Source organism: Castor canadensis, chromosome 8 (assembly GCF_047511655.1).
Source record: "Castor canadensis chromosome 8, mCasCan1.hap1v2, whole genome shotgun sequence".
Classification (NCBI taxonomy): domain Eukaryota; kingdom Metazoa; phylum Chordata; class Mammalia; order Rodentia; family Castoridae; genus Castor; species Castor canadensis.
Genome location: NC_133393.1, coordinates 151866371 through 151889849, shown reverse-complemented (window position 1 = coordinate 151889849; position 23479 = coordinate 151866371). Strand labels below are relative to the sequence as shown.

General features: G+C 50.4%; 2 protein-coding genes and 2 pseudogenes across 11 annotated transcripts in view; all 4 read left to right on the top strand.

Moving 5' to 3' along the window:
• The window catches only part of Tcf20 (transcription factor 20), a 179980-nt gene extending 170308 nt beyond the window's left edge, over positions 1 to 9672 (top strand). For 8 of the 10 annotated variants that reach the window (XM_074084605.1, XM_074084604.1, XM_074084601.1 and 5 more), the window contains exons 4-6: positions 1918 to 1967; positions 2908 to 3035; positions 9539 to 9672. In XM_074084605.1, the coding sequence (XP_073940706.1) occupies positions 1918 to 1967; positions 2908 to 2991 (134 nt within the window). In that variant the 3' untranslated portion in view covers positions 2992 to 3035; positions 9539 to 9672. The remainder of the gene's footprint in view (positions 1 to 1917; positions 1968 to 2907; positions 3036 to 9538) is intronic. The other 2 variants (XM_074084602.1, XM_074084603.1) reach the window with 2 other exon arrangements.
• Positions 9673 to 9802: 130 nt separating this feature from the next.
• Positions 9803 to 14875, top strand: LOC141410476 (cytochrome P450 2D15-like). Its single transcript, XM_074084600.1, has 3 exons — positions 9803 to 13205; positions 13298 to 14227; positions 14585 to 14875. The coding sequence occupies exons 2-3, from the start codon at positions 14082 to 14084 to the stop codon at positions 14757 to 14759; spliced, it is 321 nt and encodes a 106-aa protein (XP_073940701.1). The 5' UTR covers positions 9803 to 13205; positions 13298 to 14081; the 3' UTR covers positions 14760 to 14875.
• Positions 14876 to 14961: 86 nt separating this feature from the next.
• Positions 14962 to 16570, top strand: LOC109689338 (cytochrome P450 2D17-like; annotated as a pseudogene).
• Positions 16571 to 20560: 3990 nt separating this feature from the next.
• LOC109689339 (cytochrome P450 2D17-like) lies at positions 20561 to 23195 on the top strand (annotated as a pseudogene).
• The last annotated feature ends 284 nt before the right edge of the window (positions 23196 to 23479 follow it).

The window sequence follows — 23479 nt, the reverse complement described above, 5'->3', positions numbered from 1 at the left end:
TTAACGTGTACTTACATTGTTTTATTTCTGTACTGCTTTTAACTCAGAGGAATGGCATTTCCTAACTTTGGACATATTTTACTAATGGTGTGTCACAGCTAGTCACACCGTTCTGTGTCTCTGAGGGCAAAGAAGCCACCTGCGCCCTTCTGATGGTGATCTTTGCTTGAACATGGCCCCCATCTTTCTGTAAACCTCTGTGGCATCAAGGGTGGCCAATCTCCATGGGTGCCATGTAGTTCCTCTTTGGCGTGGTTAGAGACTGGTGGAACAGTGATTGCCTGAGCCCAGGTGAGGAGAGACTGCTTCCCCGCGCTCCAGTTGTCTATCTCCTGCTGTTATAAACTCTCTGGCAGATTGGAACAGCAGGAGTCTTGGTCACGCTATGTACTTGTGGGTTTTAAATTAACACATTCCATTTACTGCTATGCTTGTTGCCCACTGGAGGAGGAGCCTGGAGGTTAGTGACAGCTGACTGACTTTTTGGGTCCTGGGAACAGAGAAGGCTGATGGCCCACCCTCTAGATGGTCAAGGACTCCGAAAGCAGGTAGTGCTAGGTGGGTGGAAGTATGAAAGTGTCTTTTTTTATTTGTTCAGGATATGGGGGAAGTTTTCATTTGTGTGTTTCTTTGCTTATTACTATTTCACTTGAAATCTGTCAGCACAAAGGCTGCTAATCTGAATCTCAATTTAAACCGGTTAAATCATAAACTTATTAGGGGTAAGTATGTCTGCTTCCTGCCATGGTGCCTGGGAGCTCTCTGAGAATGTGTGATCAATATTTATTAACATTCTGCCACAGTGTCCTGCACCAGCGACCTGGCTGTCAGTCTGCAGGAGCTGTGGTATGCAGAGTGAACTCATTAATTAGATTTCCTCACCCTGCTCCACACAGTACCCTTGTGCCCTGGAGCTTGACTCACCTGGAGGCAGATGCATCCTTGCTGTCATCAAGAAGGCTGTCACCATGTTGAAGTTGGAATGAATCATTTTTCCTCCAAGGATTAAAAACACCCTCATGGGACTTGACTCTCCTGAAGCTTTTAGTGCAGATTACGTGATTTGTGTTGGGGGGTGTTTCTAGAGGTTGTGGGATGCAGAGGACAAGAGGACTCTCAGGCATAGCCACCTTTCTGTTTTGATTACCTGGGTTCTCTATAGAGGAGAAAAGGTGCCTCCAGATTTGAAATGTACTAAAAGGAGGTTTTGCCTTGAGCTCGTGAAGTGTGTTTTTGGAGATTGTTTCTGATTATTAGATATGATATCATCATGGAAATAGAGAGAAAATTAAAATCACTTGTAATATTCCTATCTGAAAATAACCCTATTACATTTCGGTAGTTTTTCTTTCAGCTTTTTTTTCTAATACCTGTAACATATTTTAATGAAATTAGGAGTAATACATTTGTAACACATTTGTACCAAGCAGTTTGGTATCATGAATGTTTACCCATACCACTAACTATTTTAAAACGCTAGATGTTGCATGCACGCATGTGCATATGTTACTGAGGATTGAACCCAAGGCCTTGTGCTTGCTAGGCAGGCACCCTACCATTTGAGCTATTCCCCAGCCCTTTGTCTTTATTTTATTTTGAGATGGGGTCTTGCTAACTTTTTCCCAGTCCGGCTTTGAACTGAGATCCCTACTGCCTCTGCCTCCCAGGTACCTGGTATTATAGGCATACATTTTCACACATAGCTAAAATATTACTTTTTAAGTGACTGATATTACATCACGTTAAGGTATCATAGTTTATTTGGAGTGTTACTAATGTTTTACTGTTAGAAGGCACAGTATGGGGACTCCTTGCTTCCATGTCTGACTCTGTTGATCCTGGCCAGCCTGGTCACACTGTGGTCCAGCTGTGCCAGTGTGCATAGGCTCTATCTGACTGTTTCCTTCTGTCTTGCAGATTGTTTGCTGCATGAGGAGAACTTCTCAGTGAGGTGCCCCAAGCACAAGGTGAGTCATACAGGCCCCAGGAGCTTGCACTCCCAGTGAGGGGGTTGTTGGGGGTGCTTCCCCTATAAAGCCTAAAGCCCAGGCTTGGAGGAGCTGACCCATGCCTGTCCACATGCACACTTTGGGCTGCTGGTCTGCTCCTGGCTTTGGGAGGGTGGAGGGGCTGAAGAGAGCCCTAGAGCATGGAGCAAGCACCCTGTGTGGTTTGAGGGAAGCAGGAGGGATGGGAGGGAGATGCCCATTCATCAAGAAAAATTAGAAGATCAAAGTCCATGAGACTATTGATTTTCACCTCCGTTTAACAGAACCCCCGTTCCTAGTCTGGGAAAACACCTTACCCAGGTGTTTTCCCAGACTAGGAAAAAAGAGCCTACCCTAGGGATTTGAGATGTTCATGGTTCCCCAGGTTGTTGTGCGACATCAACAAGCGGATAGGTCACAGGCAGTCTGTTCAGAGGTGGTCTCTTGGTCACCTCTTTCGGAAGAGGACGAAGCAAATGTCCTGTTTTTGAGATGGCACAGCTATGTGTGGGGAGGGAGGGGATAGAGAAGGAGCCCCAGGAAAGATGAGCACATTTCCTGCAGTGGCTCTCTGTCTGGCTGAGGTCATACTGACACCTGGTGGTCACTGGCGCTTACACTCTTCAGTCTCCAAGTAGGGCCAGAAAGAGTTGTCTGGAGAGGTCTGTTCACGAAACACTCCGAAAGATGCTAATGCTTATTTCCAGAAGTGAATCATAAAATCTGGCAGTATTTTATTTTTGCTTATGGTCACTTTTTGCCTCAGAAAGCCCTGTTTGGGTACCTCCTGTTTGTCCTTCAGTACTGACTCTGCTTTTTCTTTCCTTTTCCATGTGCCATTCCTGTTCTCACCTCCTGATTCCCACACTGCCTGTCTTCTGTCCCTCTGTCTGTGTCCTCTTGGTTTTGCCGGCATCAGCCTCCCCTTCCATGCCCTCTTCCCCCCTTGCAGAACAAGACCGCGAAAGGCAGCCTCAGCACAGAGCAGTCGGAGCGGGGGTGAGGGGGGCAATGTGCACGTGGGAATGGAGAGGACAGCAAGCACAGGTGAGTTGGGGCCAGCCCGGCTTCCACCACCACCACCCCCGCCCGGCTGCCAGTGGGTGTCATGGCTTCAGCCCTCCTGCTGGCCCTAGACTGCACCACCAGCATTTAGATGTGGGACTTGCAAACATCAGGTGGATAAGGTGGTTTTCTGATTGTTACTTAGTTCTTGGAATATCTGTGGGAAGGTGGTAGAGCTTTAAAACCATCTACTACCCATTGAGGGTCAGGGTAACTCTTCCTGAAGTCAACCCTTCGAGGCAGAACTGGCCAATGGGCCTCATAAGTGTTAGTCCTGAAGACAGAGTGTGAACAGCCTCTAGGATAACCCTATGTGTGGGGAGTTTCTGCCAGCAGCCTTCTCTTTCCTTTAATTCAGAGGTCTAGCCAGAGGTCTCTTCTTAATTGAGTACATATATAAAGCTTATAGTATGTTTTCTTTTGAAAAAACATAAAATTTTCCAAGTCTTGTTACTTGAAACCTCCTCCTGCCCCCAATCCTTTTCACAGGAGTACAAAGGACAGAGAATTCCTCTTAGATTTAGTAGACTTTAGCATCGATTTAATTTTACTCTTAAGAAATCTCAAGAGATTGAACTGCACCGTTGTGTCGGGGGAGTGTGGCTAGAGCTATTCCAGCATGCATCTGTGAGAAAAGGGTTGCAGGATTTAGGGCTCTAGAAGCAGGGAGTCTCCACCATACCAAGCTTGCTGCTGTACCCTCCTTGCTCTGTTCAGTTTCTGAGAGATGAGGAAAAATAGGCTGTAAAGACAAGAAAAGGGAAACAGATGTAACTGTGGCACTTTCTACTGCAGTCAGGGGAATTAGCTGTGTTAGAGGTAGTCTCTAAATAGGTGGCAGGTTTCCTGTGTGGACTCCAAGAGTGTGACCCCCATAGTCACAGTAGGCCTGTTCCTCTCTGGCAGCATTACCACATCCCTGACTATTCTTTGTGGAATGTGCTTTCCCCACCCCACCCCCCTTTTTATTATTTATTTATTTACTTACTTACTTACAGCTGGGAGGTTTCTGCCTTTCTCTGGAATCCTCAACAGTAATTTGAGGGAAAAGTCAAGTTCATCTCAAGTATGGTGGTTTTCATCTTCCAGGAAGGTGTTTGTTTCATAGGTATACTCTGACTTCAGAGTAAGCTCCTCGATGGCCGAGTGGCTCAAGTGGTAGAGCACCTGCCTAGCAAGAGTGACGTCCTGAGTTCAAACAAAGCAAACAGAGTAGGCCCCTCAAAGGCCTGATCTGTGATAGGGCCCCACTGTGTAATGAGTCTGGGCCCAGGCATGGACTCCCTTGGTGGTTCACGGTAGAGGTGTTGAGTGATTTTTTTTCCTCTTTGCCTCTTGAAGGAAGCAGAACAGAGTGGTAGAGGTGAGGCATTTTATGTGTTTTTGGGTCACAGGAACCAAATGCACAAACTGAGTCTTACGGGCTTACGGTAAGACATCAAACACACTTCTAAAAGCCACTGAGCCACAACTGGCTGCTGCCTATACTCCTGTCCCTCTGGTGCTGCAGCCTTAGGGCAAGGCATCAGTGTGGGTGGTTTTTAGAGAACTGTTTGTATTGACCCTTCTACATCTTCCTAGGCTAGGGTGTTTCTGTGCCTGAGTAAGTTCAGTAGTCTTCACATCAGTGTCTCTATGCCAGACCCCCATGGTTAGACTCTAGCACACTAGGGGATACCATGAGGCATATTCTTGAAGTTGCCATGGAAGGCCTGGTTGAGGAAAAAAGCAGTTGTTGTTCAGTGCTTTTTGGTTTTGTCCTGAATTCTAGCCTGTGTTTGAGAAAAAAGAAGGTCTGGTCCCTGGTAGGCAGATTTCTTCAGATTCTGGACCATCATCTCTTGGGGCCTGCCACTGATAGTCCTAGACTTTGAGTAGAATGGTGAGCCTCACCCCTCTCCTTCCCAGTCTGGAGCACAGCACCTATTGGGGATGGGGGGGGGTTGGGGGTTCCTCGGGTCTGTTGAGGTTGGAGCAGTCCCCTCTTGAGGAAAAGGATGGACACACTGTGTCTATTCTTATCTATCTGAAATGTTCTGTTCATCTGCTGTTTCCATGAGACAGAGTTCTTTTCCTGATTTCTCAGTTCAGCAGTTATAGGAAGGGCAATCTCCACCCCTCAGGCCCAGGGTATACCATAAAATTGTGTGGAAGCTCCAGTGGTTAGGGTCAGAAACACACCAGCCCTCACAGAGCTCTTCTTGGGGTGCATGCTGGAGACAGAGAGCCACCATTATGGAGGACTCAGACAAGGAGGGAAGGGGCAGTGGGTGTGCATGTGTGTCTTGTCTCCTGGCACCTCATTTTGTCACAGTGATGTGGAAAGTGCTGCGTGACTAGGGTCAGGCTAGTTAATGTCTCTGTGCTGCAGGTTCTTGTGTAAAAATAGAAGTAATAGTGCCAACTTTGTGAGAATTTGGCTAGGCCTCAGTAAGTGCTGGGCACACTGGCTGCTGTACACTACAACTGTGAGTTTCCTACAGCCAGAGCTGGAAGGATTAAGGTTGCAGATGGCTGCCTAAAGCAGGGGACTAAGATGCTGCCCCTCTTAGCTCTTTCCTTACCAGGCCAGGAATGCCAAAGAAAGGTTTTGAACAACTGTCCAATAGGCTACCTCCTGCTCATTTCTGAAGATGATGAAGCAGTATAGTGGTTCTGTGATTGTCCATTCTGCCCTTGTATTTAGATCTCTCTGGCTTCATTGTGGCTGGTATACTGAGGGCTTGGATAGTGGGACTCTTATACCTACCTACTCTTCTTGTCATATAGTAAATAAGGAAGACCCAGGCTGATGCTGTGTCCTGGGTGCAAGGGAATACTATCTGCCCACACACCCCACGCAACAGCTGTGAGAGGAAAGAGGTGGCATTCTCCCTGCCTAGGAGCTGGGCAGCATGCAGCCCATCCACAGATGAATGAAGCAGCTCTTTCTGGAGTCTCCCCCACCCCAGGCTAATCCAGGGAAGTCTTGGGGTTGCACCTTCACAGGAGAAGTCTATCTACTGGTGTCTCCCCACTGATGCTAGCCTAGGCTTGTGCCACACCAGCAGCCACCAGTTCTGCTCGAATCCCTTTTTGCCCAGCAGCAGGCATAATGTCCACCAAACCTCCCCCAGTCCATCACGCCTCTTCAGAAGTTCTTGTCAGATTGGAGCAAAGACCATACTCAGCCTTGCCTAGTGGAAGTCAGCAGCAAAGCTCTCTAGCGCTTTCTCCCTCTTGGCATGTGCATGTCCCTGTGCTAGAAGCACTTTGCCTGCCTATCTTCACCTAATGGGTTCTATCTCATCTTTTGGGTCTCAATTTAAAGGCCACTTCCTCAGAGAAGCCCCCCTTTTTTAAGTCCCTGTCAAAATTGTCCTCCCCATTCTGCAGCCTTCCAAGTGTCACCATAATTTCACATTGTGTACTTGTTTGACTGGAAGTTCTGAGGGCCAGGACCACCTTTGCAGTGTTATGGTTCAGCCCAGAGTAGGGCACCTTGTTTGTGGGATGACAGTATCCCAGAAAAGAAAGGACCCTTTGACCCTGACTCTGTGCCCTAAATCAGCACAGAGTCAGAATTAGGTATTCCTCTTCCCCCTTCCCTCCATGGAGACAGTCTCTGGGTAGATCCTGGTTGGGTGAACAGTGCTGAGCTGATGGACACCTGCTGCATGGAAGGATATAAAGGAGCCATCCCAGGTTCAGGCCACAGGGTAGGATAGGGGAGCATAGGGGAAGCCTGTGTCCTGCAGCTGAGCATTGAGATGCCTTTTTGTTTGTTTGTTTTGTGGTGCTGGGGATGGAACCCATAGCCTTGCATATGCTGGGCAAGCACTGTACCACTGAGCTACATGCGTAGCCCTCAAGGTGCTTATTTTGGTTTTTTGAGACAGGGTCTTACTTGTAGCCCAGGCTGTCCTCATGCTTGAGATCCTGCCTCAGCAGGATTATAGGTGCTTGGATTATAGGTGTGTGCCAACACATCTGGCAAGATGTCTTTTAGTCAAGCACTCTATCACTTGAGCCACTCCAGCAGCCCAAGATGCTTCTTAAAGAGAATATTGACCACACTTGCCATGGAGTAGTAGAGAACTCACTTGTCCCAGGCGCTTGCTAGGCATGTGCTCTACTACTTGCACCACACCCCAGCCCTTTTTTGCTTTAGTTAATTTTCAGATAGGGTCTAGTGTTTTTGCCTAGGGTCAGCCTTAGACCATGATCCTTCTGCCTACCGCCTCCCAAGAACCTCAGGTTACAAGCATATCCCACCACACTCAACCTATTTGTCGAGATGGGATCTTACTTTTTGCCCAGACCGGGCTCTGGCTGTCATCTTCCCCATCTCTGTCTCCCAAGCAGCTGGGTCTACGGGCATGAGGTACTCCGCCTGGCTAGGGACAGCTTTTAAAAAGTAACTCTGAAGCTAGAGTTACTTAATCCTATAATCCTAGCTATTCGGGAGGCAGAGGAAGAAGATTGTGATTGAAGGCCAGCTTGGCAAAAGGTTCATAGGACCCCATCTCAACTAATGGCTGGGCATAGTGGTGCTCACCTATCATCCCAAATACCCTGGGAAGCACAATAGGATTGTGGTCCAGGCCAGTCTGGGCATAAAAGTGAGACCCCCCCCCCCATCTCAAAAGTAACCAATAAAAAGGGCTGGTGGAGACTTGAGACTTGGTTCAAGCGGTAGAATGCCTCCCTTGCAAGCATGAGGCCCAGAGTTCAACCTCCAGTACCACAAACGTTAACTCTGGAGAAGTTAGGGTCTCCTTCCATTCAGGATATCATGTGTTAGTGCCAGTCTAATCAGCAGAAAAATCCGTTTGGAAGGCTGGAACATGAAGCCAAGGGTTGCCGTTAACCTGTATCATCATACAGCCCTGTGGCACCCAAGCACTGGCCCATGGTCAGCATCTCTCAGAACCAACTTGTCAGGCAAACAGGCCTCAATCTGAGGTTGGGGGCTATTGTGGGAGTGTACTGTTCTGAGCAAGGTTGGGATATAGGCCTAAGACTATGTTGAACCCTGGCAGAAAAGGCAAACCCTACCCTGTCCTTCATAGCACAGCCTTGGGGGGTGAGGGTGGCATCTGACCTCAGTTTACCCAGACATCCTGCATCCCCAGCAAGATTATTCTCCTCTGGTCATTCCTGGAGGCACCCATTAACTCAATCCTTGTCATTTATCAATGCCTTTGGTTCCTGGTTGACATCAGAGAAGACCCAAGACCTGTTGTTTGATGCTGTTTCTCTCCCTTTCCCATAGCTAAGGCACAGGAGACTGTCCCTGGTCTGGGAGGTCACATGGGGAGGAGGAAGCCTGGATCATGGTGAGAGGAAAGCCACATGGTGCCATACACATTCTGAGAAGGACGGGGTGCTCAGCCACTGGCCAGCATTCCCAGGGCCAAGCAGATGGACTTGACCTAAGTGTTGGCACTGGGCTGTTGTCTCTGCAAAGCCTCTTCCTATTTATTGGTCTTTTTTGTCAAGCAGTTAGAAGCCTCCTTTTGGCAAGGGTAAATATATATATATACATACATTCTTAGCTCCTGCATACCCACCAGTGTTCTTAACTGTAGCTTTATGGAAGAAGGAGAAGGGACAGTGACCCTTGCTTTTCCTGTGGTTTATTTGTTGGTGTGGGGCACTAGAGCAGTTTTGAAGAAGAGGCAAGAGGTGTTTCCAGGGACACAGGTACCAAGAGTGCTGTGATTGGCAAGAAGCAGGGATGGAAGAGGCTGCCATTAATCCCAGCTTCTGGACTAATTCCTTTGAAACTGGTGTTTTCCCTGAGATCTTTGCACATGAGATGACTCATGAATTCTGTGAAGGCCCATGGTGCAGTCCTTCTGCCTGCGTGGGTCATCAGAGTCATCACCCTGAACCTGGGTGTTAGAGGGTATAGAAGCCCAGTGGCCTGGGGGGCTTTGGGGTTCTGAGGAGTCAGGAGGTTTAACACCTTCAGCTCTGTGCATCCCCAGAAAACAGGCTGAGGCTCTGGGAAGAGTGCTGACAACTGTCATCAGAAGGTTTTCCACAGATTGGCTTTGTGCTCTAGGTTTGCGTCACAGCTGGGTGCCCTCAGCCATGTCTGTGAGGAATGCCACCAGTGGATGAGCCCAGCCACAGGCCCCAGTGCTGTCATGCTGGCAAAGCTCCACATGCTGCCCTCTCGTGCAAGCCAAGGACTCCTCTTTCCATTCACTGAGGAGGAGGTGGGCTTGTCTTGAGAGGCCCCCAGCATCTGGCTCCAGCACCCTGACTTAGGTCACTGCTGCCTTTCACTGCATTCCAGCTCCAAAGCCACACCCAGTGGTGCCAGCGTTGGTCTTGGATGGGTCCCAAGTCATCAGCACATACATCTACAGAGGGGTTTGAGCATGAGGTCTCTGCCAAAAGCCACACTCCATAGCCACTGTGGAGCAGGAGCTGTTGCTGGCTGGACCATGTAGAAATTCCCAGCACTCAGTGTCTGCTGCTTGCTTATCTTCCAGGTGAGGCTGTGGAGATGAGAAGGTGGTGGACACTCATGAGGAAATGGAATTGTCCTGCCATGCAGCCACGCCCCACCCTGTCCATCCCGCCCTGCCGCGCCTGCCCGCCCATGCCAGCACCTCCTTCCTATGATCTCACATCACACTCAAACTGGTGACACCACAGGAAAGAAAGACACAAGATGTTGGAATGGCTGTTTCCATGGACACAATCTCCATAGTGACAATGTGGGGGGAGGGGGGAGGGGTGGGTTGATGGGGAAAGGGGGGGTTAAAGGGAGGGATAAAAAATATATATATATAAATCTATTTTTAGTCTGGAAAGACTTTGTTTAAATGAAAGGTGCGCTATCCCTTTTGATTCTATTTTAAAATTATCTAGTTAACTCCAAATTTGTTCCAATGACAATGAAATTTAAATGTGAATTGAACAGAACAAACTCATCTTGTAAAGGATGGGGTATGGCTTTGATCTTTAGACTATTTCACACCAATTCAGAGAACACTAGACCCAGGACTAAAAGAGCAGACAAACCACACTCAGCCTTCCTCTTGTCAGAATCTGTCTCACAGGGGAAGGTTCTGGGGGGAAGGGAAGGGGGATGGTCCATGTTTGCAAGAGTTGGGGGAATGATGTTAAAACAGAAAAATAAATTTTTTTCTTTCCAGAAACACTATTTATTTATTATTTTACTTTTTTTTTTTTTTTTTTTTTTTTTGTCTTTTTGGGGGTGAAATTGGCAGATGCCCATGTCATGCTATGTCCTGGGTTACTATGGCTGCTTTGCTCCCCGAGGACCCTACTGAGTGGGCACAGCAGCCTCACAGTGGCCCCACAGCAGCAGGCAATGTCAAGAGACAGTCCACCTCTGGGGCCGTCTGTTCTTGGCACATTCCAGGCAACTGTGCCCTGACCCAAGGGGACCCACGGAACCTAGGGAGACCAGGCCTCGGCTGCCGGAGCAGGCAGTAACTGGGAGGAAGCGTCTGTGTAAACCATGTGGTGGGTTAAGCTGACCAGAAACACCCACTTAACCATTTCTTTGGGTTTTTGTTTTGTTTTGTTTTGCTTTTCATTTTTGTAATGGAAAGGGGGGGAGGGGCCTCACATAAGCAGCCCCACGCTACGTGATTTCTTCATGTTGTATTGTTTTGTTTTTGTTTTGTAAATTGTATAATTTTTAAATATCTAAGTTTTAAAAAAAGAAAAAAGTACAAAAAAAATCTTGTTAAGGCCTTAAGAAGGGGTTAGTGCATCTTTCAGGGGTTACTCTGCCATGGGGATAAAATAGCTGTTTCACAAACAGTTTTATTTAAAAAAACAAAAAACAAAAAAAATCAAAAAATCAAAAAAATAATAAACTTCATTTTAACCTTGTTTCCTTTTTTTATTTACTATACAGTGAATGTGTCTCTTCCTTCTCCCCTGTGAGGCCACCATCAGAACTGCACCCTTTGATCCCTAGCCTCTCGGTGGACAGGTGGCCCTTTCAGCACAGCAGGGAAACAAACAAAACGCATAGTTCCTTTCTGCCACTCCCCTAGGAAAGCAGATCTTAGCCACCTGTGAGGACAGTCAAGTTTACTTAAGTTAATATGAGGACATACTTCCAATCAACATCATTTTAAAGATTATAAAAATATAATACAACGTTAATGGGCTTTTTTAGAAAACAGAAATATTGAAAGGGATGTTGTGAGGTAGAAATAAGCAATTATAAGTGAGTGCTTATCAATTTGAGGCCGCAGAAATGGCAGATTAATTTTGCTTTAAAGGCTACATCAAACAGTGTGATCCATTTCCCATGTCACTCCACCAGGATGGAGGTGTGGCTAGGTGTGCTGTGTCGTCTATGGGACCATGCTCAGGCACCATAGAAACCATGGCTTTTGAGCTGGTTGGCTTCCATTCTGGTCTTGACTTGGGTTGTTAGCACAGTTAAAATGAAATTGATGATTTCAGTTGTCAAGGACTGAACCACAAAGCTTGAAAACTTGCCTTTTATTCTTTTGTCTTCTTTCAATGTGCAGGTTGATAGCTGAGCATAGCGTTCAAGTGTGATTGAACTTTTCCTTAAGTTGGCCTAAGAAATGACCTTGAACTGGGGAGTGGTCCTATTACCCACTTGCCCCTGACTCCAGCTTCCTGGTTTCTGCAGTATTTCAGCCACCTTACATGCCTTTCATCTGCTGCAGTTTTTGAAGTCAGTGTGTGTGTTTTCATAGATTTTTTAAAGAATATTAGGTTCACAGCAGTGTTGAGCAGAAGATAACAGTTTCCACATACATACTCCCCACACACATGCACAGCTTCCCCCACTGTAGACATCCCCACCAGACATTTGTTACAGCTAATGAACCTACGTGATATTTCATAGTCACCCATCAAGTTCAGACTGCATCATAGTTCACTCCTTTGTGTCAAATAATTTATGGACAAATTTATAATGGCACATATCTTCCATAGGCAATTTCACTGTCCTAAAACTCCTCTGAGCTTAGCTACTTAGTCGTACCTCCCTCATGGCATCCACTGACCTGATTTGTGTGTGTGTGTGGTAATAGGGTTTGAACTCAGGTCCTCACACTTGTTAGGCAGGTGCTCTAAAACTTGAGCCAATCTGCCAGCACCAGCAGCCACTGATCATTTTACTTTCTTCATAGTTTTGCCTTTCCCATACACTATGTAGCCTTTTCAGATTGGCTACTTTAATTTAGTGACAGGAATTTATGGTTTCTTCTTGTATTTTCATGATTGGATGGCTCATTTCTTCCTAATCCTGAAAAGTCTACCATGGTCTAAATGTGCTACATTTTATACATTCACCTACTGAAGGTTTCTTGGTTGCTTCCAGGTTCTGGCAATTACGAATAAAGCTGCTGTAAACATTGCAGTAAAGGAGAACAACTCCCAGCAGATGGTCCTGGGCCTCTGGAGCTTCCTCTGTTTCTACACTGCTCCACTGCCTGGAATCTCTTGCTCCCCCCAGTGCCTGCCTGCGGTACTGCAGGGCCAAGGCTGCCTGCCTGGCATCCAGACAAGCCAGAACATAGGACACAGGTCCTGCTCTCCTTTCTGTCCCCGGGGAGGAGCTGGGAATTGGGAGTTTGCTCCCAATGGCACTTTTATGCCCTCCAGGAGAGGGACAAGGGCCAGCAGAGTGCTGGAACATTCCTGCCCTTCCTGGATCTGTGGTGACTGGGTGCTGCAGCTTCCTAAATGGTTTCTAGAATTTTCACAAGTATTTTGGTCATATAGGGCTTGCTGGGGAATTTTGAAGGACTGTGTCTCACGTGGCAGTATCTAGAGGGTACACTAAGACACAGTGCATTTTACCCATGACACAGGTGGTCCCACTGTTGGGAGAGCTCGAGCTGGGTGAGGTTTCCTAAAATAATAAATCCTGGGAAATTCAGTACCTGCCATACTACAATACCATGTGCAAGCAGTGTAAAGTCTGGAGCTCTAGCTCACGTTTTATCCGTGGACCTAATGCTGCACTGTAACTTAACCTCATTGCATGATGTCTCCTTTGCCCAGCAGACAGCAAGCCACCTGCCTTTGAGGACCCTGGGACAGATTAATGACTTGGCAGGTCCAGTGTGACCAAGGGCACATAGCGCTGATCACTGGAACACACAGGCCTCGTCCCTGTAGATTTTTCTGGTGAGGTCCACATCCTAACCACAGACCCCTGGCACAAGGACGACACCGCCTGTGTTAAGGCCCTGCCTTAGACTGCCCTTTGTCCCCACTAGGATGGCTGCTGAGGGAGGCCTGACACACTAAGAAGCACTGGGTAAATAGCCTTGGCCAGCATGTAGCAAGCACCGCCATCCTACCAGCCTCGCCATGATTGTGAGTGTCGGGTAGAAAGATGCTGGGCAAGGCTTCCACCTGAGGTGAGGTGGGAGGCACGGGGCAAGACAGATGTCACAGGGGGCAGGTGGGTCTTGCCCTCCAGATCACTTGAGTAACCTCAACAGCTAGTTCCAGACTCCAGCCACTTTCCTCTCTCGGCCCCTCAGCATCACAGGTCATTCCAGTGCAGTCAGTCCCACAACCAGGGGCTTGAGCTACAGTGCCAGTTAGTCCCTCACCCTCTGCCAATGACAACCGTGAAGCCTCCAAGGAAGTTCTGGTCCAGCCCGAGGTGACCTCCTCAGACCCCTCAAAGCAATGCTGCGTGGCCTGTCAGCTGACCTTCCAACCTCTCCACTGGATCGTGTGCCATGGAGCAGGCATCCACCTGGCATTGCCCCACCCCCCACCAGGCTGTAAGGTTCAGCACAGCACAGTATGTCCAGCTTTCTTGGATCTCATCTGGAAGGTCTCTGACCCCTGCCCTGTGTACTGCCTGGGGCGGGCAGGTGAAGGAGGACCTCTGCCCCTGCACCTGCCCTGCCATGCCTGGCTACTCCTGCCTCCGTTGGTTGCATGCTCAACACAACAGTTTGGCTGAAGTCAGAGCACAAAGTGTAATTTCAACTCCTATGTAACAGAACAGCTGGTCAAGGGCCCAGGGTATAATAAGTGTCCTGCATGGTGAGGAGTGGGGAGAGTCACCAGGTTTGCCCAAGCAATCCAGGGGACAGCGCAGCAGACATGGGACTGCTGGCCGCAGACGCACTGCTGACCCTGGCCAAGACTCTGGCCATCTTCCTGCTCCTTGTGGACCTGATGCACAGGTATTAACACTGGGCTGCCGGCTACCCACCAGACCCCATGCCACTGCCAGGACCAAACAGCCTGCTGCATGTGGACTTCCAAAACACCATATTGCTCCTACAAGATGAGGGAAGTGGTGGTGCAGGGCAAAGAAGGTCATCAGGGATCTCCAGCAGCAGAGAGTGGTTGTGAAGGCATAGGCTGAACAGGGACCCAGGCCTTCCATTAGGAGCAGGTTAAGAGGCTTCCTGGGGGAGACATTTGCTGGGCTTTTCAAGGTCAAAGGTGTGGAAGGCAAGACTGGGGTCCTGCTGTCTGCCAGTGGCCTCCACCTGACCCGTTCCCTGACCCTCTAACTAACTATAACGCTGCTTCAGGGACGTGTTCAGCCTGCAGCTGGCTTGGAGGCCGGTGGTCGTGCTCAATGGGCTGGCAGCTGTGCAGGAGACACTGGTGAACCGCAGTGAGGACACAGCAGACCGTCCTCCAATGCCTGTCTATGAACACCTGGGCTTTAGACCAAGATCCAAAGGCAACTATCTGAAGGGCTAAATGTCCTAATTGGAGGACAAGGTGGGAGTGACCAAAGGACGGCAGGATCTAATGGACATGGTGATGTGGCCAAGTGATACAAGGAAAAGCCAGAAAATTGCAGGACAGAGACTACAAAAGTAACCTGTGAGGGTAAGGTGGTGGGTGGGTAGGGGGAGAAGACAGACTGTGGGATGATCAGAGGTAAGCCTGTCCCCGGAAGAGGAGAGGAACAGTGATGGTGGCTGAAGACATGACCAGGAACACTTCGTCAGGCACACATGTTCACTCATCCCCAGGGGTTATCCTGGCGCCCTATGGGCCTGCTTGGCGCGAGCAGCGTTGCTTCTCCATGTCCACTCTGCACACCTTCAGCCTGGGCAAGAAGTCGCTGGAGCAGTGGGTGATCGAGGAGGCCAACTGCCTCTGTGCCGCCTTCACTGACCAGGCTGGTGGGTGATGACCTAAGGACAACAGGAGGCTCAGGCACACAGGGGTGGGAGAATATGGGTGACATCCCTATCCCCCTATCACACCCAGGGCGCCCCTTCAGACCCAACGCCCTCCTAAACAAGGCTGTGTGCAACGTGATCGCCTCCCTCATCTTTGCTCGCCGCTTTGAGTACGACGACCCACGCTTGGTCAGGCTGCTGGATCAGATGGATGACGCACTGAAAGAGGTGTCTGGCTTCATTGCAGCGGTGAGTGACTCGGGAGGGTTTGCATGGCCAGCTCTATGGGCTGGGCCTCCCAGGAGGATGATTTGCAGGCACAGCATGGGGAGAGGCCACTGCAGGAGGAAGAGCCTGCAGCTGGGCAAACCTCAGACACCAGGAATTGGAGACTTTGCTAAGGGTAGAGGGCACCAGAGAGGGAGAGCCTGTGTCCTCTGTCCATTTGGAAGCCACACAAGTCTGTCAGATGATCGTGTAGGATATTCCTTCTGGTAGCTCATGACCATGAGAGGACATGGAGGTTGCACAAAGGAGGAAATAGGTGACAGGCGACAGGCAGGTCCTGTGCCCCCCACAGAAGAGGCTGGAACCTGTGTCTGATCCAGGTGAGTACTGAGCACAGGAAGGATTCAAGCCCTTCTGTGGCTGTTACAGGTGCTGAACGAAGTCCCAATGCTCCTGCGCATCCCAGGACTGCCTGGAAAGGTCTTCCCTGGGCAGAAGGCCTTCATGGCCCTGCTGGATGAGCTGATGACAGAGCACAGGATGACCCGAGACCCAGCTCAGCCACCCTGAGACCTGACTGACGCCTTCCTGGCTGAGGTGGAGAAGGTGAGGGGAGGCTGCCAGAGATGGGCTATGGGCTGTGGGGAGAGGATGCTGTGGGTTGTGGGGCCAGGCAGATGGGGCCTGTGCTCCACCGGGTGGCCCAGCACCTGGGTGAATGGGCGGGAATGGGAGGTCATTTGGGGGCTTCCTCCCTCTGTCCCTGAGCCCACCCTCTCTGACCCAGGCCAAGGGAAACCCAGAGAGCAGCTTCAACAATGAGAACCTGCGCATGGTGGTGGCTGATCTCTTCTCTGCAGGGATGGTGACCACCTCCACCACGCTGGCCTGGGCCCTGCTGCTCATGACCCTGCACCCGGATGTGCAGCGTGAGCCCTGGCAGGCGGGATGGGAAGACAAGGGAGGACAAAGGAGGACAAGTAGCACCAGGGCCTTGGCTGGTTGGAACACCTGTGGCTCCCAGCTCGGCCTGGCTGAGGCTCCAGCATGAGTGACATTTTCCTCACCTGGACCAGCCCTTAACAGGTAGGAGAGGGTCAGGGCGCTGCCTCCACTGGCTGATCTACTCTGGGGGTGCTCGTTCCTCCAGGTCTTGGCCAACAGGAGATCGATGAGTCTGTGCCACCTTCACTGACCATGCTGCTGGGTGATGGGCTGAGGAGCATGACTAGGGGGCATGACATGAGGACTATAGAAACAGTGATGACTGCCTTACCACACTGCTATTTCCAGGAGACCCCTTTCAGCGCCAACACTCTCCTAAAAAGAACTGTGTGCAACATGATTGCTTCCTTCATCTATGCCCGCTGCTTCAAGTACAACAACCCAGGCTTGATCAGACTTGATCAGTTTTAGTTAACAAATAAAATTATATATTTAACATTAACATTTAACATTAAAAAGAGATATTCCATTCTTTTTGTCGTCTTTAGTTGTTAGAATTATACTTCTTAAACTTACTCATTTATACCTCTTTCAACCTCTTTCATTGATGTTTTGGGGTTTTCATGTGTTAACTGTGATTTTCTTGGGTGACAAAATTCCTAAATTTTGTTCTTTTGGCGTATTTTAAATGCAATGGATTGGTAACTACAGTTCTAGATTTTTGTTGTTAGTTCCACATATGCAACTGAATTTATTTGCTGTTTTTCCTACTAGTTTTGGAATTATTTTATGCTTGCTCTCTGTATACTTGTGAAACTCAGTTTTTCTACACACAAGATCATATCACGTAGGAACAGAGGTCATTGTCCACCTTTGAACTTAGATGCGTTTAATTCTTTTTCTTGCCCAAGTGCTCTGGCTAGGAATTCCAGTACCAGTGGAGGGATCGAGCTTCTTCTTCTTGCTCCTGATCTCAGAGGAAATGTTTTCCATCTCTCCAGGTGGATATGGTGTTAGCTGTACACATCTCATATATGGCATATATTGAAGTAGTTTCCTTTTCTTCCTAGTTTCTTGCCTCTTTTAAATCAAAATGCATATGGAATCTTGTCAAATGTTTCCTTCCGCACCAGTTGAGATGATAATATGGTCTTTGTCTTTGGTCTTGTTAAAGTGGTATATTGCATTAATTAATTTTATATGTTAAATGATTGTGACATTCAAGGGTAATGATCCCTAGGTCATGGTGTATAATATCTGGTTATACAGGTGTAATCAGCACGATAGTATTTTTTGAAGATCTTCCCCTCAACTCTACTTAGGGATACTGGTCCTCTTCTTCTTTCCTGGCAGCATCTTTGTGTAGCATTGAAACGAGAGCAATGTTGTTCTTACCAACTAAAGTAGGAAGTATTTCCTCCTCTTCAATTTTCTGGAAAACTTGGAAAGGACTTCTGTTAATGTACCCTCATTGTTGTGCAAGAGATCTGCAGAACTTGATCACCTTACAGACCTTCAGCTCGCCATTGAACTCCCAGCAGCTGGTCCTGGGCCTCTGGAGCTTCCTCTGTTTCTACACTGCTCCACTGCCTGGAATCTCTTGCTCCCCCCAGTGCCTGCCTGCGGTACTGCAGCATCAAGGCTGCCTGCCTGGCATCCAGACAAGCCAGAACATAGGACACAGGTCCTGCTCTCCTTTCTGTCCCTGGGAGGAGCTGAGAATTGGGTCTTTGCTCCCAATGGCACAGCTACGTGTGGTAGGGAGAGGTGCAAAGGTTGGCCAAATGGTGGATCGTTTTTGCCCTTCCTGGCTTTGTGCTGGCTGGGTGTTACAGCTTCCTAACTGGTTTCTAGAATTCTCACAAGTGTTTGGTCATTTAGGGCCCTCTAGGGAACAAGAGTCTAGACCTTCTAGTCACTTCCTTGCTGGTGTATTTTGAAGTGCTGTGTCTCATGTGGCAGTGTCCAGGAGCTCATAGCACAGGTGTTAGCCATGGATTCTCCTGCTCTGTTGTAACTTAGACCTCATTACATGGTATTTCCTCTGCAGGGAGGATATCCAGCTTTTAACAACCATGGGGACGATTAATGATTTGGCACATGCAGTGTGAACAGTGGAGCCTGGCATGTAAGTGCCAGTCATGGAAGGCACAGGCCTCGTTCCTGCAGGGTTTCTTCTGGCCACCATCCCATAACCACAGACCCCTGGCACAAGAAAGACTTTCTTTTTTTATGTTTGAACTCAGGGCCTACACTTTGAGCCACTCTACCAGCCCTTTTTTATATTTTTTTTTTGAGATAGGGTTTCACAAATTATTTGCCCAGGCTGGCTTTGAAACACGATCCTTGTGATCTCTACTTCCTGAATAGCTAGGATTACAGGCATGAGTCACTGGCACCCAGGCTATAAGAAGTACTGCTGGCATGTTTGCCTACTGACTTTTCTGTGCCTTTCTGGATCATGAATCTCTCAGAAGGGATCCACTTGTCATTTGCTCCCTATGTCCATAGGGCCCAGCCCAGCACAACCAGTATGTCCAGATTACCCTGAACTCAGGTCCCAGGTCTCTGTCCCCTACCCTGTGTAGTGTCTTTCAGGGAAGGTGGGGGAGGACATTTGAACCTGCCCCTGTCGTCCCTGGCAGCTTGTTCCCCTCTGGCTGCACAATCAACACAGCTGAAGTCAGAGGACAAAGGGCAGCCTCAGATCCTTTACAAAGGAACACACCAAGTTGGTCATGTGCCCGGGCACAGTAAGAGGACCTTGCGTGGTCCTAGGTACCTTGTGACCATGCCTAGAGCAATCCAGTGGGCAGTGAGACAAGCATGGGGCTGCTGTCCAGGGATGCACTGCTCACCCTGGCCATGGCTGTGGCCATCTTTCTGTTCCTGGTGGACCTGATGCACTGGCGCCAATGCTGGGCTGCCCGCTACCCTCCAGGCCCCATGCCACTGCCTGGGCTGGGCAACCTGCTGCATGTGGACTTCTATAACACGCCATATAGCTTCTACAAGGTGAGGAGCTGTGGAGGAGGGCAGCAGAGGTCATGGGGGACCTCCAGCAGCAGATGGTGGTTGTGAAGGCACAGGCTGGACAAGGAGCTTGGCCTCCATTAGGAAGCAGGTTAAGAGACTCCCTGGGGGAGGCACTGTTGGCTTTGGAAGTCAAAGGTGTGGACGGCAAAGGCAGGAGATGGAGCAAGATGTGGCAATAGGTTTGGTATCTAGTTGGACCCGGCAAAAGTCATGTAGACTCCATGTTCTTCCTCCTATCAGAGGGGAGAGGGACCTGTGCCAGGAGTGGCATTTCAAGCAGGAAATTGGGTGAAGTAGGAGCACTGACCACTTCAGATCTCTTGCTGCTGTGGGATCTTGAGACTCACTGCTCACCTCTGGGAACCTGAGTTTACTCTTAGGACAATGGGTTGCTGGGGTTCTAAGACTGTTTTGTGAATCTGGGAGGTTATAGCTGGGGAGTGGGGTTTAATGAGAGTCCTCCATAGAGGTTGTGACACATCCCCTGAGGATGTAGAGATGAAGATGCCGAGATGAGGCTGGGGAGGTAGCTCAGTGTTAAAGTACTTGCCTGGCATGTGTGAGGCCCTGAGTTCGCTAATCAGCACTGTTTAAGAAAGGAGAGAGAGAGAGACAGAGAGAAGGAGAAGACACCAGACCTCAACCTTGCCCTGTGCAAGCTGGACTCTAGGCTTAGGCATTGCCCCTGGGCTCTGTGTCTGCCAGGGGAGTCCACTTGACAAGTGCCAACCCTTTATCTGCAGCTACAAGGCCACTTCGGGGACATGTTCAGGCTGCAGCTGGCCTGGAGGCCGGTGGTCGTGCTCAACGGGCTGGCAGCTGTGCAGGAGGCCTGGGTGAACGGCCTCCAATGCCCGTCTATGAACACCTGGGCTTTGGGCCAAATTCCAAAGGCAAACATCTGTGGGGCACAGTTGTCCTCACTGGAGGACAAGGAGGCAGTTACCAAAGGAAGGATAGGAACTAATGGATGTGGTGATGTGACCAAGTGATACAAGAAAAAGCCAGAGAACTGCAGGGCAGAGGCTACCAAGGGTAACCTGTGCAGGCAAAGGTTCCAGGTGAGGGAGAGAAGACAGAGTTTGAGGGGTTATCAGAGGTAAGCCTGCACCCAGAGGAGCAGAGGATTGTTAGGGGTGGTAGAGGACACACCAGGAACACTTGCTCAGTTGTACTTGTCTCCTTGTACTCAGGGGTCGTCATGGCGCCCTACGAGGCATCATGGAAGGAGCAGAGGCGCTTCTCTGTGTCCACCCTGCGCAACTTCGGCCTGGGCAAGAAGTCGCTGGAGCAGTGGGTGATCGAGGAGGCCGACTGCCTCTGTGCCGCCTTCACTGACCAGGCTGGTGGGTGATGACCTAAGGACAACAGGAGGCTCAGGCACACAGGGGTGGGAGAATATGGGTGACGTCTCTATCCCCCTATCACACCCAGGGCGCCCCTTCAGACCCAACGCCCTCCTAAACAAGGCTGTGTGCAACGTGATCGCCTCCCTCATCTATGCCCTCCGCTTTGAGTACGACGACCCACGCTTGGTCAGGCTGCTGGATTTATTGGAAGAGAATATGAAGGAGGAGTCCGGCATCCTTCCTGAGGTTCGGGGCTCAGAGGAGGGTGTGCAGGGCAGCTGCAAGCAGCTGGGCTTCCCAGGAGGAGGATTTGCAGGCAGGAAGGATGGAGAGAGGTTTTGGAAATGACCACTGCAGGAGGAAAAGCCAGGAGCTGGGTAAACCTCAGATGCCAGGAATGGAAGAGGTGGCCCAGGGTAGAGGGCCCCAGAGATGTTAGTCTGTGTCCCCTGTCCCTTTGGAAGCCACAAAAGCCTGTGAGATGGCCATGCAGGATATTCCCTCATGGCAGCTCAGCGCCTTGAGAGGGCATGATGGAGGGAGCAGGGGAGAGCAGGGACTGGCAGGTCCTATGTCCACCCTGGGGCAGGATGAGAGTGTTGTGGTCCAGGTGAGTACTGAGCACAGGAAGGATTCAGGCCCCTCCGTGGCTGTCACAGCTGCTGAACGCAGTCCCAGTCCTCCTGCGTATCCCAGGACTGCCTGGCAAGGTCTTTCCTGGGCAGAAGGCCTTCTTCGTCCTGCTGGATGAGCTGTTGACTGAGCACAGGATGACCTGGGACCCGACTCAGCCACCCCGAGACCTGACTGACGCCTTCCTGGCCGAGGTGGAGAAGGTGAGGGGAGGCTGCCAGAATGGGCTATGTGCTGTGGGCAGAGGTTGCTGTGGGTTGTGGGGCCAGGAAGGAATGGGGCCTGTGCACCACTGGGTGACTCAGCACCTGGGTGAATGGGTGGGAATGGGAGGTCATTTGGGGGCTTCCTCCCTCTGTTCCTATGACCCACCCTCACTGCCTGACCCAGGCCAAGGGAAACCAACCAGAGAGCAGCTTCAACGATGAGAACCTGCGCATGGTGGTGGCTGATCTGTTCGCTGCGGTGATGGTGACCACCTCCACCACACTGGCCTGGGCCCTGCTGCTCATGATCCTGCACCCGGATGTGCAGCGTGAGCCCTGGCAGGCGGGATGGGAGGACAAAGGAGGACAAGTAGCACCAGGGCCCTGGCTGGTTGGAACACCTGTGGCTCCCAGCTCGGCCTGGCTGAGGCTCCAGCATGAGTGACATTTTCCTCACCTGGACCAGCCCTTAACAGGTAGGAGAGGGTCAGGGCGCTGCCTCCACTGGCTGATCTACTCTGGGGGTGCTCGTTCCTCCAGGCCGGGTCCAGCAGGAGATCGATGAAGTGATAGGGCAGGTGCGGCGGCCAGAGATGGGGGACCAGGCACGCATGCCCTTCACCAACGCCGTGATCCATGAGGTGCAGCGCTTTGGGGACATCATGCTTGTTGGTGTACCCCATGTGACCTTCCATGATGTTGAAGTTTGGCTTCCTCATCCCCACGGTCGGCTGGGACCCTCCTAATTGGCCACGGCCACAAGCAGGAGAATATAAAAAAGATCCATGCGGTCCTGTCCTGGGTCCAAGCCAAAGACTGGAGCCACCTAGACTCTGTGATGCAGAGCAGAGACGGGGATGATCCTCCCTAATAGAGAGCTAGGTTACTGGGACAATAATGGAGACACACTCAGCTGTCAGAGGAACCACTTTAACAGGGTGAGGTGGCAGTTAGGGTCCCATGTCTCTTGGCACTGGGCTCTGATGTTTTCCAAAGAGATTGCTTCCAATTTTCTACTGCAGCAGCGGGTGTCATGTACGTCCAGGACCGTGCCGACTAGAGTGTGCCCGTGTTGTTTAGGCAGGGATCCTGGTGTCCTTGTCCACATTCACACCATGAGTCTCCCTCCAGGGGACGACACTCATCACCAACCTGTCATCCGTGCTGAAGGATGAGACCGTCTGGGAGAAGCCCTTCCGCTTCCACCCTGAACACTTCCTGGACGCCCAGGGTCACTTTGTGAAGCCCGAGGTCTTCATGCCGTTCTCAGCAGGTGCCTGTGCTGTGCTGGCTCCCTGTCCCTTCCCTTGGCACCTTGGAGGGTTGGCCCAGGCCCCAGGCTGACTGAACTCCTCCCCCCACAGGCCACCGCGTGTGCCTCGGGGAGCCCCTGGCCCGCATGGAGCTCTTCCTCTTCTTCACCCGCCTCCTGCAGCGCCTCAGCTTCTCGGTGCCCGCAGGACATCCCCGCCCCAGCGACTATGGGGCCTTTGCCGTCCCTGTTTCCCCATCCCCGTACGAACTCTGTGTAGCATCCCGCTAGAGGGACACCCAATGTCCGATGGCCTAAGCATGGCCTGATGCTCAATAAACCAGTCCTGTTCCTGCCACCAGCTTCCTGGTCATCTGACTGTCCCCTGTCTGTGCTGGGTCCTGAGAACAGTAAAGCCAGTATCACCCTCCCTGCTCCACCCTGCCTGGCCACTGAGTCCTCCACAGGCAACTGTCCTGTGATGCTCAGTGTGCCACTCCTCCCCCACAGAGGATGAAGGTGACAGCCGTCTGCAGGGAAGCACACGGAGGACAATGAGCAGAGTGAAAGGTGCATGAGCAAAGTCCAGGGAGGACGGACACTGCCCAGCTGTCTGGCTGAGGAGATTCCTCCAGGCAGA

Coding starts and splice junctions, on each gene's coding strand:
- LOC141410476 (XM_074084600.1), top strand. CDS start 14,082: ATGGTGAGGAGTGGGGAGAGTCACCAGGTTTGCCCAAGCAATCCAGGG. Junction 14,228..14,584: donor CTTGTGGACCTGATGCACAG/GTATTAACACTG, acceptor ACGCTGCTTCAG/GGACGTGTTCAGCCTGCAGC.